Source organism: Mytilus trossulus, chromosome 8 (genome assembly GCF_036588685.1).
Source record: "Mytilus trossulus isolate FHL-02 chromosome 8, PNRI_Mtr1.1.1.hap1, whole genome shotgun sequence".
In the NCBI taxonomy this organism is placed as follows: Eukaryota; Metazoa; Mollusca; class Bivalvia; order Mytilida; family Mytilidae; genus Mytilus; species Mytilus trossulus.
In genome coordinates, this window is record NC_086380.1 from 56,807,868 (window position 1) to 56,822,525 (window position 14,658).

The following is a 14,658-nucleotide window of genomic DNA, read 5'->3' on the forward strand; positions in this document are numbered from 1 at the left end:
TCTATAATGGTGGCTGATCTACTTTTTTTTAAAAGAGTTATGCCCCTTGTAAATATTATAGTTAAGAAAAATGGCCTTGCTAGTGCTCTCACATGTAATATTCTTGCCAGATTTTTATAAAACTTATACTATAGGTTAATATCAGCAATATTTCGGACAAGTACCATAATGGTTGACGATTGATTTTTTAAAAGAGTTATGCCCCTTGAAAATATAAAATACGTGCCAAGCAGGCCACATTTGACATGTTGGAACTATTTTTTATTAATCTTATTATCAAATTTCTGCCTACAATTTGGAAAATTATCATGAATATAATAGATAGGTAGAAATTGTAAACAGCAAAAATAATTACATATAATAAGATCTACAAAAAAAAACCAATGAAATTCAAACCATCAGGTGACTTCTTACAGGAGTTATTGCCCTTCAAATTTTATTTTTGACTTATTTGTAAATTTTTGCCTTTTATCCTGAAAACTATTATAGATAAGTAGAATTTGTTAACCATAAACAATATCAACAATACAAGTCCTATACAGAAGAATTATATGTCTAAAAATACTACATGTAATTGACTCCTTATTAGAATAATTGCCCTTAAATGAAGATTGTTGACTTATTCACCATTTTTTGTCCATAATCTTGAAAAAACAGAAAGATACTGTGAACAGCAAAAATGATCAGATATTCAAGGTCAACAAAAATTCATACATGACCATCATGACCATAGCTATTAGATAACTACTTATAGGAGTTTTTGCATAGCTGCAGTTAGTGACACAGACTCTTAAGAGCCTCCATTTCGCCATGGCATTGTCAGACTTTCAGCCTTATGAATATTGAATATCCCCTTGCTATCTTCCGCCTTTTATCTTAAAAATACCGTTTTGTTCATTCATTGTCTAAGATGCATGACATGTCTAATTTGATATATATACATAATGTTAATTCTATTTATTACATATATTATGCACTCTTGGTACATTATTTTTGTTCTGTGTATTGGAATAAAACCAATATTTCAAACACAAAAAAACCTCCTACAATTGATATTTAATGTAGTAACTTAACATATTTAACAAAACAGCCTGAATCACAGTTGGAAAAAAAAATATGTGTGTGAAAGAGGAAGAGAATATTTCATTCATGCCTTTCTTATATTTCAGTTTTAAATAAACACAAAGTTAAACTACAAAAGAATTACAAGATGTTTGTCCATGGTGTTGACTCCAAAACAGACATAACTGACCACCTGTATCAGTCTGATGTTTTAAGTACTGAAGAAAAAGAGGAAATTTGTAATTCTTCTCTCACTCAACAGGAAAGTAATAGACTTTTATACAACAAATTGATTCGCAAAGGTGGAGATGCATACACACACCTTCTTGAAGCTGTAAGACAGGGAAAATACCAGGATGTTGCTTCAGAAATGGAGAAGACAGAATTGTCAGATCAAGAAATACAATTGTGTCAAATAGGTAATTATAGCAGATTCTAAAATTAATATTGTACCTGATTTACTTAGATGATTCCAATGTATATATCCTGATTTTTACATTATATTTATAAAAATCTGACATTTTCTTATACATCAGAGCATAATGTGTGTATATCATGTATATATTTAGAGGCAGATGTAGGGGGTTGATTATTTTGGAAATCACTGAAGCATGACTGGAGTGGGACTCCTTCGCAGGCAGTCAGTGCCCCCTCTCATTATATCAATCACATAATATGCTAAAAAAAAGTATACAATTCAAGGAAAAAAAGACACGTTTTCATCAATATATGTTTAATTGTAAAGGGAATGATCCAATGTTGGAAACACACATATTGCTAAATCAGAAAAGAGAGAGGAACTATTAAACAGCTGTTTTTTTATTATATTTAAAATGTTCTGAAAAATCCTTTTTTTTTCAATAAAATAAATACAAAAAAGAAGATGTGGTATGATTGCCAATAAGACAACTATCCACAAAAGACCAAAATGACACAAACATTAACAACTATAGGTCACCGTACGGCCTTCAACAATGAGCAAAACCCATATCGCACAGTCAGCTATAAAAGGCCCCGATAAGACAATGTAAAAACAATTCAAACGAGAAAACTAACGGCCTCATTTATGTAAAAAAATGAACGAAAAACAAATATGTAACACATAAACAAACGACAACCACTGAATTACAGGCTCCTGACTTGGGACAGGCACATACATAAATAATGTCGCGGGGTTAAACATGTTAGCGGGATTCCAACCCTCCCCCTAACCTGGGACAGTGGTATAACAGTACAACATAAGAACGAACTATAAAAATCAGTTGAAAAAGGCTTAACTCATCAGATAGACAAAAACTACAAGTGGACGTGGCCGGGTACTTAAACATCCCGACACAAAAAGACACAATGAACAGATCTGAGAGTACTCGCAGTTATCTGACAGCTAGCTCAAAGCCACTAACAACTAATAAAAAAATCATGTCTCTAAGACTAAACACTCAATCCGTACACATCCAACATACAATGGATTTAGTGTAAAAACGTCATAAACAGCCAGAGAAAAACATGACCTTGTGCAATGCCAAGTTGTGACCCCCTTATTTTGTTTGATATTTCAGAGGTATTTTGAAAGGCAATCACCTCATTGAATTAAAAAAAATGTATTGTTTGACCCTCAATAAAAAGAATTAAGTTGCCCCAATATTACACTTATAAAATAACTGTGATTTCGTAAATTTCAATGTATTTTAACGAAAAGATATGGTCCCTAACTTCCATTTTTTATACTATTCTTTGAAAGTTCATTGACTAAGAAGTCTTACAGAAGATTAAGAACAATCTACTGGCCAATATTTAGACACCTTCTAATAGTAATCTATTAAATTCTTTTTTAAATCTTCAATTTTGTAAAAATATTGATAAAAAAGGACTTTAGATATAGATTTTGTTTTTCTTTACCTTTATGACAAAATTATGTTGTACACTGTTGGGTTTCAGTTATAGAAATATTTAGACGAAACATCTAGGCAGTTTTTCTTGTTTCAGGAATGAAGAAACTCAAAGACAGACAGGAGAAAAAAGGTAACCATATAATATAGTTCACTGAACTTCAGGCAAGACTGAAAGCTGTATATATATTTTTCCAAATTGATGTTAATTGTCTTATAGCAGTTTTACCCTTAGTGTGATAATCTACAGCTATTTCTAGTCCCCTACTGAGGAAGTCTAAGGGCCTAAAGGTTTGCATTGACCCCGTACAAAAAACATGACACGTACTCCAGCCGTACAGTAGCCGTACTGAGAACCGTACTTATAATAATCATTTGGACTTTTCTTTGAATTGCTTATAATGGATAACCCGGCTGGACTTTCAGCAAAATTAGCCGAAAACCGGCTCGAAAAATTTAATTTAGCAGGAGTCCGGTTTAGAAAGTCCAGCTGGACTTTCATAAAAGTATGTCTGAAAAAAATCCAGCCTTCATTTTTTGCAAATATATGGCCTCTAAAAAGTTAAACCGGACTTTACAAAGTCCGGCTGAACTTTCAGAAGTCCAGCTAAACTCTTAAAAGTCGGCTGGACTTCAAAAAGTTCTGTTTGACCCTTTAAAGATGATATCAGCAGGGGCTGATCAAATTGGGGGGTTGGGGTGGAGTCTTGATCCACTAGTGCTTAGTTTTTCTTCAAATGGTGGATTCTTCTGATTTGATATGCATCATGCATCCCTTGTTATAATCTGAAAATAAAAAAATAAAACAGATGGCAGTATGTATTTATACTGCTTATTTCTTTTTTCTACTGTCTTACTGGCAAAACCAAGAAATGGGGAATTGTGAAGCTAAATGTTACTCCTAAAAATTTGTGGTTTTAATTGTAATGATTATATATTAAGCCTTAATAACTTTAAAGTGCATAAAGTAAAGCTTTGAAAATCACTCAAACAGATTTTTTTTGCATGAATAAACATTTAATGTAGGTTTTTTTTTAATTCTTTTTACTCTTCAAAAATAAATTAGGTTATTTTTAAATTGGGAATTATTTCATCAATATGTTGAAGAAAAAAAGAGCATATCAGATAATATTACCATTTAATTACATTGTACTTACCAGAATATGCAATCCAAAATACATGCAAATATAAATCTTCCTAAATTGAAAGTGATGCCAGTCAGAAAGATCCATCTTCTCTAAAATAATGTAAAAAGAACTACTTCCAAACAATTTCTTTACATCCAAAGTAAATTTCTCATTTTGTTCAAGAAAGAAGACACATTTTCCTCACAGTTTATTCTAAATTCAAATTTTGTTGTTTTGCAATACAAAATGTACATAAGGTTGTTTTGGGAGCTGTGAAAATTTTTCTTCTGATGAATTCTTGCACATGTCTTAATTTTGAATATATGTGATATATTAAAAAAAGAAAATCAATTATTAATTTGTTCAATTATGAAAAGTTTAATAAAAGTGATAGTAATTGCAGATATATGTATTTATAAGAGTGTTATCCTTCAAATGGCCTCATGATCAACCTCTGTGGAGATGCTACTTCCTGTGACCTGTCCAGACTAAGGTTAATTGAAACCAGATGGCACACTTCTACAAGACTACTGCTATTAAATCATTGTTATGGCTTAAGTTTCTAATTGATGTTAAAGAATGATGATAATTATTTATTCATCTTATTAAATATAATAAATTCCGCGAGGTGAACCAACGCCTGTGAAATCGTTTTGGTAGAGTCCCTGAAGTGGATACCTTGGTATGCCGGGTTGTCAAATCATGCAAATGAATGCAATCCTTAAATAATAATTAAAATTGACAACAACACTTCAAAAGATCTGCAATTTTATTATCTATGTCTACATGTTTCGCCTGCAAGGCAGGCTTCATCAGGACAATTTTTATACAGAAATTGAGCCCCTGAAGTACTCAAAGTGGTGCATTGAATTTGACGTCGTCATGGTGAGAGAAACAATGAAAAGTGAAAGTAGCAATACAGAGTTATAAATAGATAAGATAAATATAGAAAATTAAAGTTTGTATACAATGTAACTTGAGTTCGTTTTACTATTATATGATACATGAAATTGTTCTAAAGGCTTGGCATCTAATAGGACGAACTTCCCATGGTTCCTACCACTTCGCAAGGCTTCTCTTCCAACCTGGCCATAGTTGGAGGTTACTACTTCCCGGCGCGTCGGCAACAATAGGAAGATTATGATCGCCGCTGTGGATAATAAAATTGTCAAAAACTGTTCCTTTGTTAATTATTTGGTGACTATATATTTTTTTGGATCGTCTGCAGTAGTTGGTCTGTATAATGGCATAGTTGTGAATTCCTAGTTCATTTAAGATCGGCGCCCGTGGTACGTTTCTTCTGCAATCATTTATATCTGCTATCATTTATAGATGAATAGGTGGTATCGGACATCTTGGTCATCTTGATTCAGTTGTTATTTCGTTGTAAGTATGGAATATTCCTTGGTCCATGTATATGCTGGTGGCCTGTAGATCGGCGCTGTTAGCTTGGCGGTTCCTTTCGGATGCAGGGGTTCACGATTAAATAATAAATTAAATTCCGCGAGGTGAACCAACGCCTGTGAAATCGTTTTGGTAGAGTCCCTGAAGTGGATACCTTGGTATGCCGGGTTGTCAAATCATGCAAATGAATGCAATCCTTAAATAATAATTAAAATTGACAACAACACTTCAAAAGATCTGCAATTTTATTATCTATGTCTACATGTTTCGCCTGCAAGGCAGGCTTCATCAGGACAATTTTTATACAGAAATTGAGCCCCTGAAGTACTCAAAGTGGTGCATTGAATTTGACGTCGTCATGGTGAGAGAAACAATGAAAAGTGAAAGTAGCAATACAGAGTTATAAATAGATAAGATAAATATAGAAAATTAAAGTTTGTATACAATGTAACTTGAGTTCGTTTTACTATTATATGATACATGAAATTGTTCTAAAGGCTTGGCATCTAATAGGACGAACTTCCCATGGTTCCTACCACTTCGCAAGGCTTCTCTTCCAACCTGGCCATAGTTGGAGGTTACTACTTCCCGGCGCGTCGGCAACAATAGGAAGATTATGATCGCCGCTGTGGATAATAAAATTGTCAAAAACTGTTCCTTTGTTAATTATTTGGTGACTATATATTTTTTTGGATCGTCTGCAGTAGTTGGTCTGTATAATGGCATAGTTGTGAATTCCTAGTTCATTTAAGATCGGCGCCCGTGGTACGTTTCTTCTGCAATCATTTATATCTGCTATCATTTATAGATGAATAGGTGGTATCGGCCAGGTTGGAAGAGAAGCCTTGCGAAGTGGTAGGAACCATGGGAAGTTCGTCCTATTAGATGCCAAGCCTTTAGAACAATTTCATGTATCATATAATAGTAAAACGAACTCAAGTTACATTGTATACAAACTTTAATTTTCTATATTTATCTTATCTATTTATAACTCTGTATTGCTACTTTCACTTTTCATTGTTTCTCTCACCATGACGACGTCAAATTCAATGCACCACTTTGAGTACTTCAGGGGCTCAATTTCTGTATAAAAATTGTCCTGATGAAGCCTGCCTTGCAGGCGAAACATGTAGACATAGATAATAAAATTGCAGATCTTTTGAAGTGTTGTTGTCAATTTTAATTATTAATTAATTATTATTAAATATAAATATACTAGAAAATGTATGAATTTAACCTATTAACAGATGTAATTTTGCTAGGGGTTTTATTTCACGAAAAAAGTAAAAATGTTAAATGATTGTTGAAAACATATTAACTGGGATATAATTCAATCAAAATTAAGTCCCCTATAATAAATTTCAACTTTCCGTTTACAGTCTATGTTAAATATTATATAATGGAATTGAAAATCTAGGGAAAAGATCACATCTTGTAGTAAATTGATCTTAAAAGTATTAAAAACAAATATGATATCATTATTATAACTTACAAATTTTCATTTATAACTTTTCCATTTTGATAGAAATTGTTACTTTCAAAGAGCAGAATCCTAGTGGCGAACTTGTATTTCTGTATATAAAGGGCAGATTTGGCTAATGAAATTTTCTTAGTCTAAACTCCTGCTCATAAATGATTGTAAAATTTTGTAAGACAAAAATCCTGCTGATCATTCTACAGAAAGAATATTTTTCCTCAAAAGTCCAGCCGTGCTTGTTTTCTTGTCAGAATAACAAAAAGTGCGGTTGGACTTTTAAGAAAATACCGGCTGGCATATAACCGAAGTATAAGAAAAAGTACCTGTACGGCTCATGTCAGACTGGACATTTCAAAGTCAGACTGGAATACGTCTCAAGTCCAGTAGAAGTCCAGTTGAACTCCTGTTGAAATTTCCGTATGGGTCCATCCGTCTGTCTGTCTGTCCGTCAAATCAGTTTTCCAAGATACTGATTTGATAATTCGTATATAGTTTTATCAAGACAAGTTACAGATCCAAGTTCGAATTTTGTTCAGGTCTGATGATTTTATGTAAGGTAATTATGGTCTTTGGAAAAATATCACTTAAATAATCAGTTTTTGTCTCGCCATGAAAGAGTCAAAAAGCGAGACATAGGTATACATTTTAGCCGACGGCGACGGCGGCTTCAACAATGTATTAGTTTGTGATTAAGTCTAGTTTATGGTGAACCACTAGTGTTAGGTCAATAATATTTGGTATACAGTTGTATTATCATTTGCACATCTTATTGCCATGAACATTATTTGGACCTGCCCCTTTGTCATGGTCTATTGACCTTGAAACTTTTGCTTAGTTTACATGTATTAGTTTGTGATTAGGTCAGTGTATGGGAAACCACTAGTGGAAGGTCAATGCTATTTGGTATGCAGTTGTATGAGCATTGGCATATCTCATTGCAATGAGATTATTTGGTTGTGTGGAACATGACCAAATGTCATCAGCAAAGATCAAATGATGTGAATATAAGCTAGTATAAGCCATTAATCGTTGGCATATATATATCTCTCATTGCAATGGAGATTATTTAGCCCCACTCCCTCAGTCATGTCAGTCATGGTCTATTGACTTTGAAACTTTTGCTTGGTTTACATTTATTAGTTTGTGATTAGATCAGTTTAAGATGAACCACTTCTGTTAAGTCAATGATATTTGGTATGCAAATTAATTGGCATTTGCAAGTCTTATTTCCATGGATATTAAAGAGCCCCACCATCTCATTATGATTCATGGACTTGGACACTTTTACATAGTTTACAAGTTAATGTTTGTTTTTAGGTTTCTTTAAAGGGAAGGACTTATGATAAGTTGATGGTATTTAGTATGCAGTTGTATTAGTATTGGCACATCTCATTTTTATGGAGATTGTTTAGCCATGTACCTTCAGTCACGGTTCATTGACTTTGAATGTTTGCATAACTTAAATGTTAAAGTATTGCTATGCTTATCATGTTTATTTCAACATTTCATTATCAAAATTACAAATTATATAAGGCGTAACGTATCTCTGTGTTAACAGTTTATTTTCTTTTTGGTCATGCCTGAAGATATTGACTCCATATTTGTTCTATAGTTTACACCATGACAATTTATAGATAAAAGTTATCATTTTGTTCCAGTACAATGAATTTTTAACCGATATCTTTGGACTGTCAGTATTATTCAGTAATGATCGATTAAGCAGGTGAGACATTTCAGTGTACTCTTTTATGCCCGCGTCACACTGTCCCGATTTTAACGCCGATGGAAACACGATTATGTACATTTTTAAAATCGGGACTGATCGTATCCAGATCGGGCTATTCGTAGTGCCATCTTTAACCATCGTAGAACCATTTGCCATTTTTTCTAACCTTCGGGGACAACTTCAGGCAGGGTTCTTAATTTTTTAACATGTTAAAAAATCCTCGATGGTGCGTCCGATTTTGAGGGTTCGTATTGAGTTCGCATCACCATCCTCACCATTGTAATGTCGCCGGGAATGCATCTTTGAACATCATATTGCATTCGTGTTTCCATCGTTTCCATCGGGCAGTTTTGACATTACGATGTCTACACAAATGAATCACGAAGCTACCCGAAGGTCTTACGATGGCAACACGACTTCGTGAAGACCTCGTAATCCCGTCGTGTTGTCATCGAATAAAATTACGAAGGCGACAAGATGGAACTACGAAGGCAATATATCCAGCTAAATGTAAGTTAATTTTCGCGCTAAAATACATTTTTAAAAAGTGCCATGCACGATGGTCCCATGCGCGATATGCACTGGTCAGTCTAATACGACAGTTAAGAAAGGCGTTCATAAAACATGGAGCTCATATCATATGTTTCTATGATAACAAGAACGGCGACAGCGTTGTTTCTATTATTGTTTGCCCGGCTTTACAAGATGAAAGAAGAAGATTTATCCCAAATGAACTAATACCAAGACATAATATTACTGCATTCAACAAACTATTTAATTCAAAAAAACCAAAGACACTTAGAAACCTCTGCAATTTTATAAGATGTATTAATAGTAAGCTCACTCCTTCTAAACAACCATAATTTATATACCATATTTATACTTATAGGAAGTATTTCTTTATACAATTTAAACTTTTACACTTGACTATAAAAGTCTATATATGTATTCTTAAATATGTTATATCATCCGAAATTTTTGAATTTTATGCATTTTTAATGCATATTTTGTTTTTTTCATGTATATTATTATTCAACTTCTCTGTAACTTGTACTTGCATGTTTTTTTTATGAGAATAAACTATCTTATCTTATTAATTCAAATGGAACAAGAAGAGCAGCTATTACAGGCTCGGGATTTACCTTTACAAGTAAAATATTATTTGTTGTCAATTTTTCATATCAAGTAACATAATGAAAATCATAAACGCGCCTCGTACCCCAACACTGCAGGTACACGTATATAGTACATTATTCTGATTTTTTATGTATCGTCTCAGTTGTTGTCACACGAGTGTTTAATCCATAACCATTTTGTTTTCTCTATCTCATATTTTGCCACATTTGTTGCTTTCCCCACATCCTTCCTTTTATAGATAAAGGAAGATGTGGTGTGAGTGCCAATGAAACAACTCTCCATCCAAATAACAATTTAAAAAGTAAACCATTATAGGTTAAAGTACGGCCTTCAACACGGAGCCTTGGCTCACACCGAACAACAAGCTATAAAGGGCCCCAAAATTACTAGTGTAAAACCATTCAAACGGGAAAACCAACGGTCTAATCTATATAAACGAGAAACGAGAAACACGTATATATTACATAAACAATATGTTATTATGATATTCTCCTGGAAAGAGCTCTTTTTGAATTAAAGGGACATATAATTTAAATGCCTCGTAAGCTGTACACCATGTCTTTTAGACATCGTATGGCCATCGCACCATCATTGTAAACCATCGTGTAGCCTTCGTAATCCATCGTGATCCATCGTGTAGGCTTCGGCTGAGATATGAAGCTTAAATATCCGTCTTCGGTTAAACTTCGTGTGTTCATCTTTTGCTATCGTATATAATTTCGGCACCATCGTATAGACGTCGTTATTCATCGTTCTTGCTTCGGGCACTTTTTGGTATTTAAACAAAATCGGGACCAACTTTATACGAACGTACAATTTTCGCATTCGGGTGTCCATCATATATAAAAATCGGGACAGTGTGACGCGGACATTAATATTAAGCCATGTACATTTTTGGTGTTAGAAAAAACTTATTCAAAATTGTTAATAGGAATATGTGGTAAGATTGCCAATGGGAAAACTATCCACCAGAGACCAACTTCACGTAAAATTTAGCGAATTTAGGTCAACATACAGCCTTTAAAAATGAGAAAAATCCATACCTCAAAGTAAGCTATTAAAGGCACTGAAATGATAAATGTGAATCAATTCTAACAAGACAACTGCCAGTCTGATTAATGTATGAAATATCATACACAGCAATCAATTACAATCAGTGGGATACAGGCTTCTGACTTGGGGCATGAACATACATAATGTGGCTAGGTAAAACATGTGTACCGGTGTTTAAACCCTCCCCTTACTTGGACAGTGATGTAACATGCAGTACAACAAAAGAACAAACTATACAAATCAGTTAAAAGAGCTTTAATCATCGTATTTCTATAAACTTACCAGATCGATACAAAGCACAAAAGACAACAAGTTCAAATCTGACATGTTCATATTTTTTTTTTTTTTTTTTTTTAGATATTCCGATTAATCACGATGAAATTATTCCTAAACATATACAAGGTAAGTGTATTGAGGTAGGACATTGCAACATTATGTAATCCTATAACAAGGCATCTTCAGTACATATAACTGGAATATACATAAATGTGGATTGATAACAGTTAGAGCTCAGACAAAAATTAAGTCTGAATCTGCTTTTGACTCATATAGGTCTAAATTTGTAAGTTTTAGGATTTGTCTCCCTTTAATGCAAGACAAAATACGACTTTAATAAGTCAAATATTGTTAAGCCAGAAAAAATTGACCAGAATCAAAAAGTTGCAAATATCGACTCCTACAAGTCGATAAGTGATAAAAATTGGTTAACTTCAAGACCCACGCATATTTATTAGGAGGTCATGCATCTAAATCAAACAATGACAAAATTGAAACACAATGCTTTGTCTTCTAAAGAAAAATATGAGATAATGTTAATTAACCTTACAATGCAACCACCTGGAACCACATTTAATGAGGTAAAACATCTGTGTTGATATAAGGATGTTCAATTAGACAATTATATATAGATAGCTCAAGTCCTTGTGAACTCTTAGACAGGATTTTGCTGTCAAAGGTGGTGTAGTTTGGCCACCAATTGAAATTAAGTTTTTCATCAACATAAATAGACCTAAACAAGTCTGTCATTTTCTGACTAAGATAAGTCTAAAATTGAAAACACATTTTTATGTTAAATCCATGTTTTGACTTCTTTAAGTCAAACATAAAAATCGACTAGTTTATGTCTGAGCTCTGACTGCGGATACGGGCTAGTATCAAGGATAAAATCACTATATACTTTTCACTTTGTCTTTCTGTCTATTAACTTTTTTAAATGCAATTATTCCTAAAGTACTGCTCCAAGATAGGTACAAACTTGTTCAATTGTTTTACATTTTACATTGTCATGATTGTTATATGCAGACAGTTTATATTATAATGCAAAATTTTGAGGAAAATCTTTCAAGCTACCATTCATATTAAACAAGTATATTGTTCTATTCTAAATTGGTTCTGAGTGTCAAAATTATGTGTTGGCTGCCATGTTCAGTTTTTGAATTTGTTTCTTAAGTATTACTTGAAATTCTGCCTTATTTTCTGGTGTAACAATTCATTGTTGGTCTCAATTTTCAAGAATAATACCAAAATATGTAAACATTCCAAGTTCTTAGAATTAAAACTAGAGGCTCTAAAGAGCCTGTGTCGCTCACCTTGGTCTTTTTGAATATTAAACAAAGGAAGCAGATGAATTCATGACAAAATTGTGTTTTGGTGATGGTAATGTGTTTGTACATCTTACTTTACTAAACAGTCTTGCTGCTTACAATTATCTCTATCTATAATGAACTTGGCCCAGCAGTTTCAGTGGAAAATGTTACTAAAAATTTCAGTAAGGTCTAGATCACTTACCTGCTGATAGAGCACCTGCTGATATAGCACCATCAGCTGGCGATACGGCACCTTTTTGGGAAAATTTGATTTGCCTCCCTTTGCACAGTGTCTTAAGTTTTCAGAGAAAAAAACTATTATTGATATAATTTAACTAATTGCCAAAAAAAACACATTGTGTTCTTCCACAACCGTTTTTAAACTTAATAAAATATATCCACAAATGTGTATTTTCACAAACAGATCTAATTTACAACTATTTTCTTCTCATTGTAAGTTAATTTAAATTGTTTTGTCGGAATTTATTTGAATAAATACTTTGAAATTGTAAGTATTTATGTCACCCGATCGACAATGTCGGGTGACATATTGCTTTTCCTCTGTTTCTTTTTCTGTATTATTAAGTCACCAAAACGGAGTTTTTGGCGACTTATTGTTTTTGTTCCGTTTCTAATTATTATTATTCTTATTCTTCTCTTTCTGACCCCTTAAACTGTCGTACCATTTTTTTAAAAGGAGGAGGGGATGGAAACATTATATTTATTCTGGGTATAGGTCTGCATCATGGGAGTTGCAGAACCCAATGTCCATGATACCAGGGTGTCATCTTGGCATAATTAGGGGGGCTCAAAGATGGGTGGGGTCAATTTTTTTTTGCATTTCATCAATTTTCTGCTGTAAATAGAGTAGATGGTATTATATATTCTTTTATGAATATTTAGAGACACATGTCAGCTTCAACTTGGAACTAATTTTATTTCAGTAGGGGGTCTCCTTGGCATAATTTTAGGGGGGGTGAATTTTTATGGAACATTCCAGAACATCAATGTCAAATTAGTTCTAGAGACATTAAATGGTACATGATTGTATATAATTATGGAGGGAACACATTACAGTGGGGGTTGGACTTTGGAATATTCAAAATGGCCGCCGTTACCATGGAAACAGCAAAAATATGAAAAACTTCAAAATGCTTCAAAATTATTGAAACTTATAGCAAATGTTGCCTAATGTATGTAGACTAAACTTTTGAGTTTGGAATTTTCAAAATGGCCGCCGTTGCCATGGAAACAGCAAAAATGTCAAAAAAATTCAAATTGCTTCAAAATTGATGAAACTTTAAAAAAATGTTGCCTACCATATGTGGACATTACTTTTGACTTCAAAATATCCAAAATGGCCGCCGTAACCATGGAAACGGCAAAAATGTTAAAAGATCAAAATCCATTCGATTTAATGAAACTTTACACATAGGTAATTTGGCATCATTGATACCGCAGAACAAACGATTTGGGGTCCGTTTTGGTGACTTTTGTGTTAGCATCCTAACACAGGATTACTTGTTATTATGTCACCCGATCGACAATGTCGGGTGACATATTGCTTTTCTTATGTTTCTTTGTTATTATTATTATTCTTCCACCTTTTTTTGTCCGTCAGCTTTTTTGGAGTAAAATGGAACCAATCTTAATGATAGTTCACCATAGGGTGGAACTAAAAATTTCGGGTTGCAGGTGGGTCTAAGACCATAAAAAATGGCTGCCGTTTCCATGGAAACAGAACAATTGTGAAAAATTCCAGTTTTTGGTTTTTGTGAATAATTTGGAGATGCTTGAACTCAGAATCATCATATTTTAATACAATGGAGGTGCCAGCCATACACTGGTTTTGGATGATTTTGGCAATCATTGGAACCACTATGTTGCCATGGAAACTACTCCAAAAATTTCAAAAATATGAAAATGCTCCAATTTTTTGGAAACTGTAGCATAACGATGAGCAACTTTGGTAGATGTGGAATTTGGCGTTGGAATTTTCAAAATGTCTGCCGTTTCCATGGAAACAATGCAAAAAGGTCAAAATGCTCCAAAAACTTCCAGGTTTGGTAAATAACTTTGGTATGCTTGAACATGAAAGCATAAAATTTTTACACAATATAGTTGTCTACTATATACAGGTTTTGTATGATTTTGACAATCATTGGAACTACTATGTTACCATGGATACAGGATCAAA

The 14,658-nt window shown here is 33.4% G+C and overlaps 1 protein-coding gene across 1 annotated transcript in view; it reads left to right on the forward strand.

Moving 5' to 3' along the window:
• Positions 1-14,658, forward strand: part of LOC134727785 (uncharacterized) — a 391,209-nt gene that overhangs the window by 5,707 nt on the left and 370,844 nt on the right. Inside the window, exon 2 of the mRNA XM_063592173.1 lies at positions 1,170-1,481. Within this exon, the coding sequence (XP_063448243.1) occupies positions 1,211-1,481 (271 nt within the window). The 5' untranslated portion in view covers positions 1,170-1,210. The remainder of the gene's footprint in view (positions 1-1,169; positions 1,482-14,658) is intronic.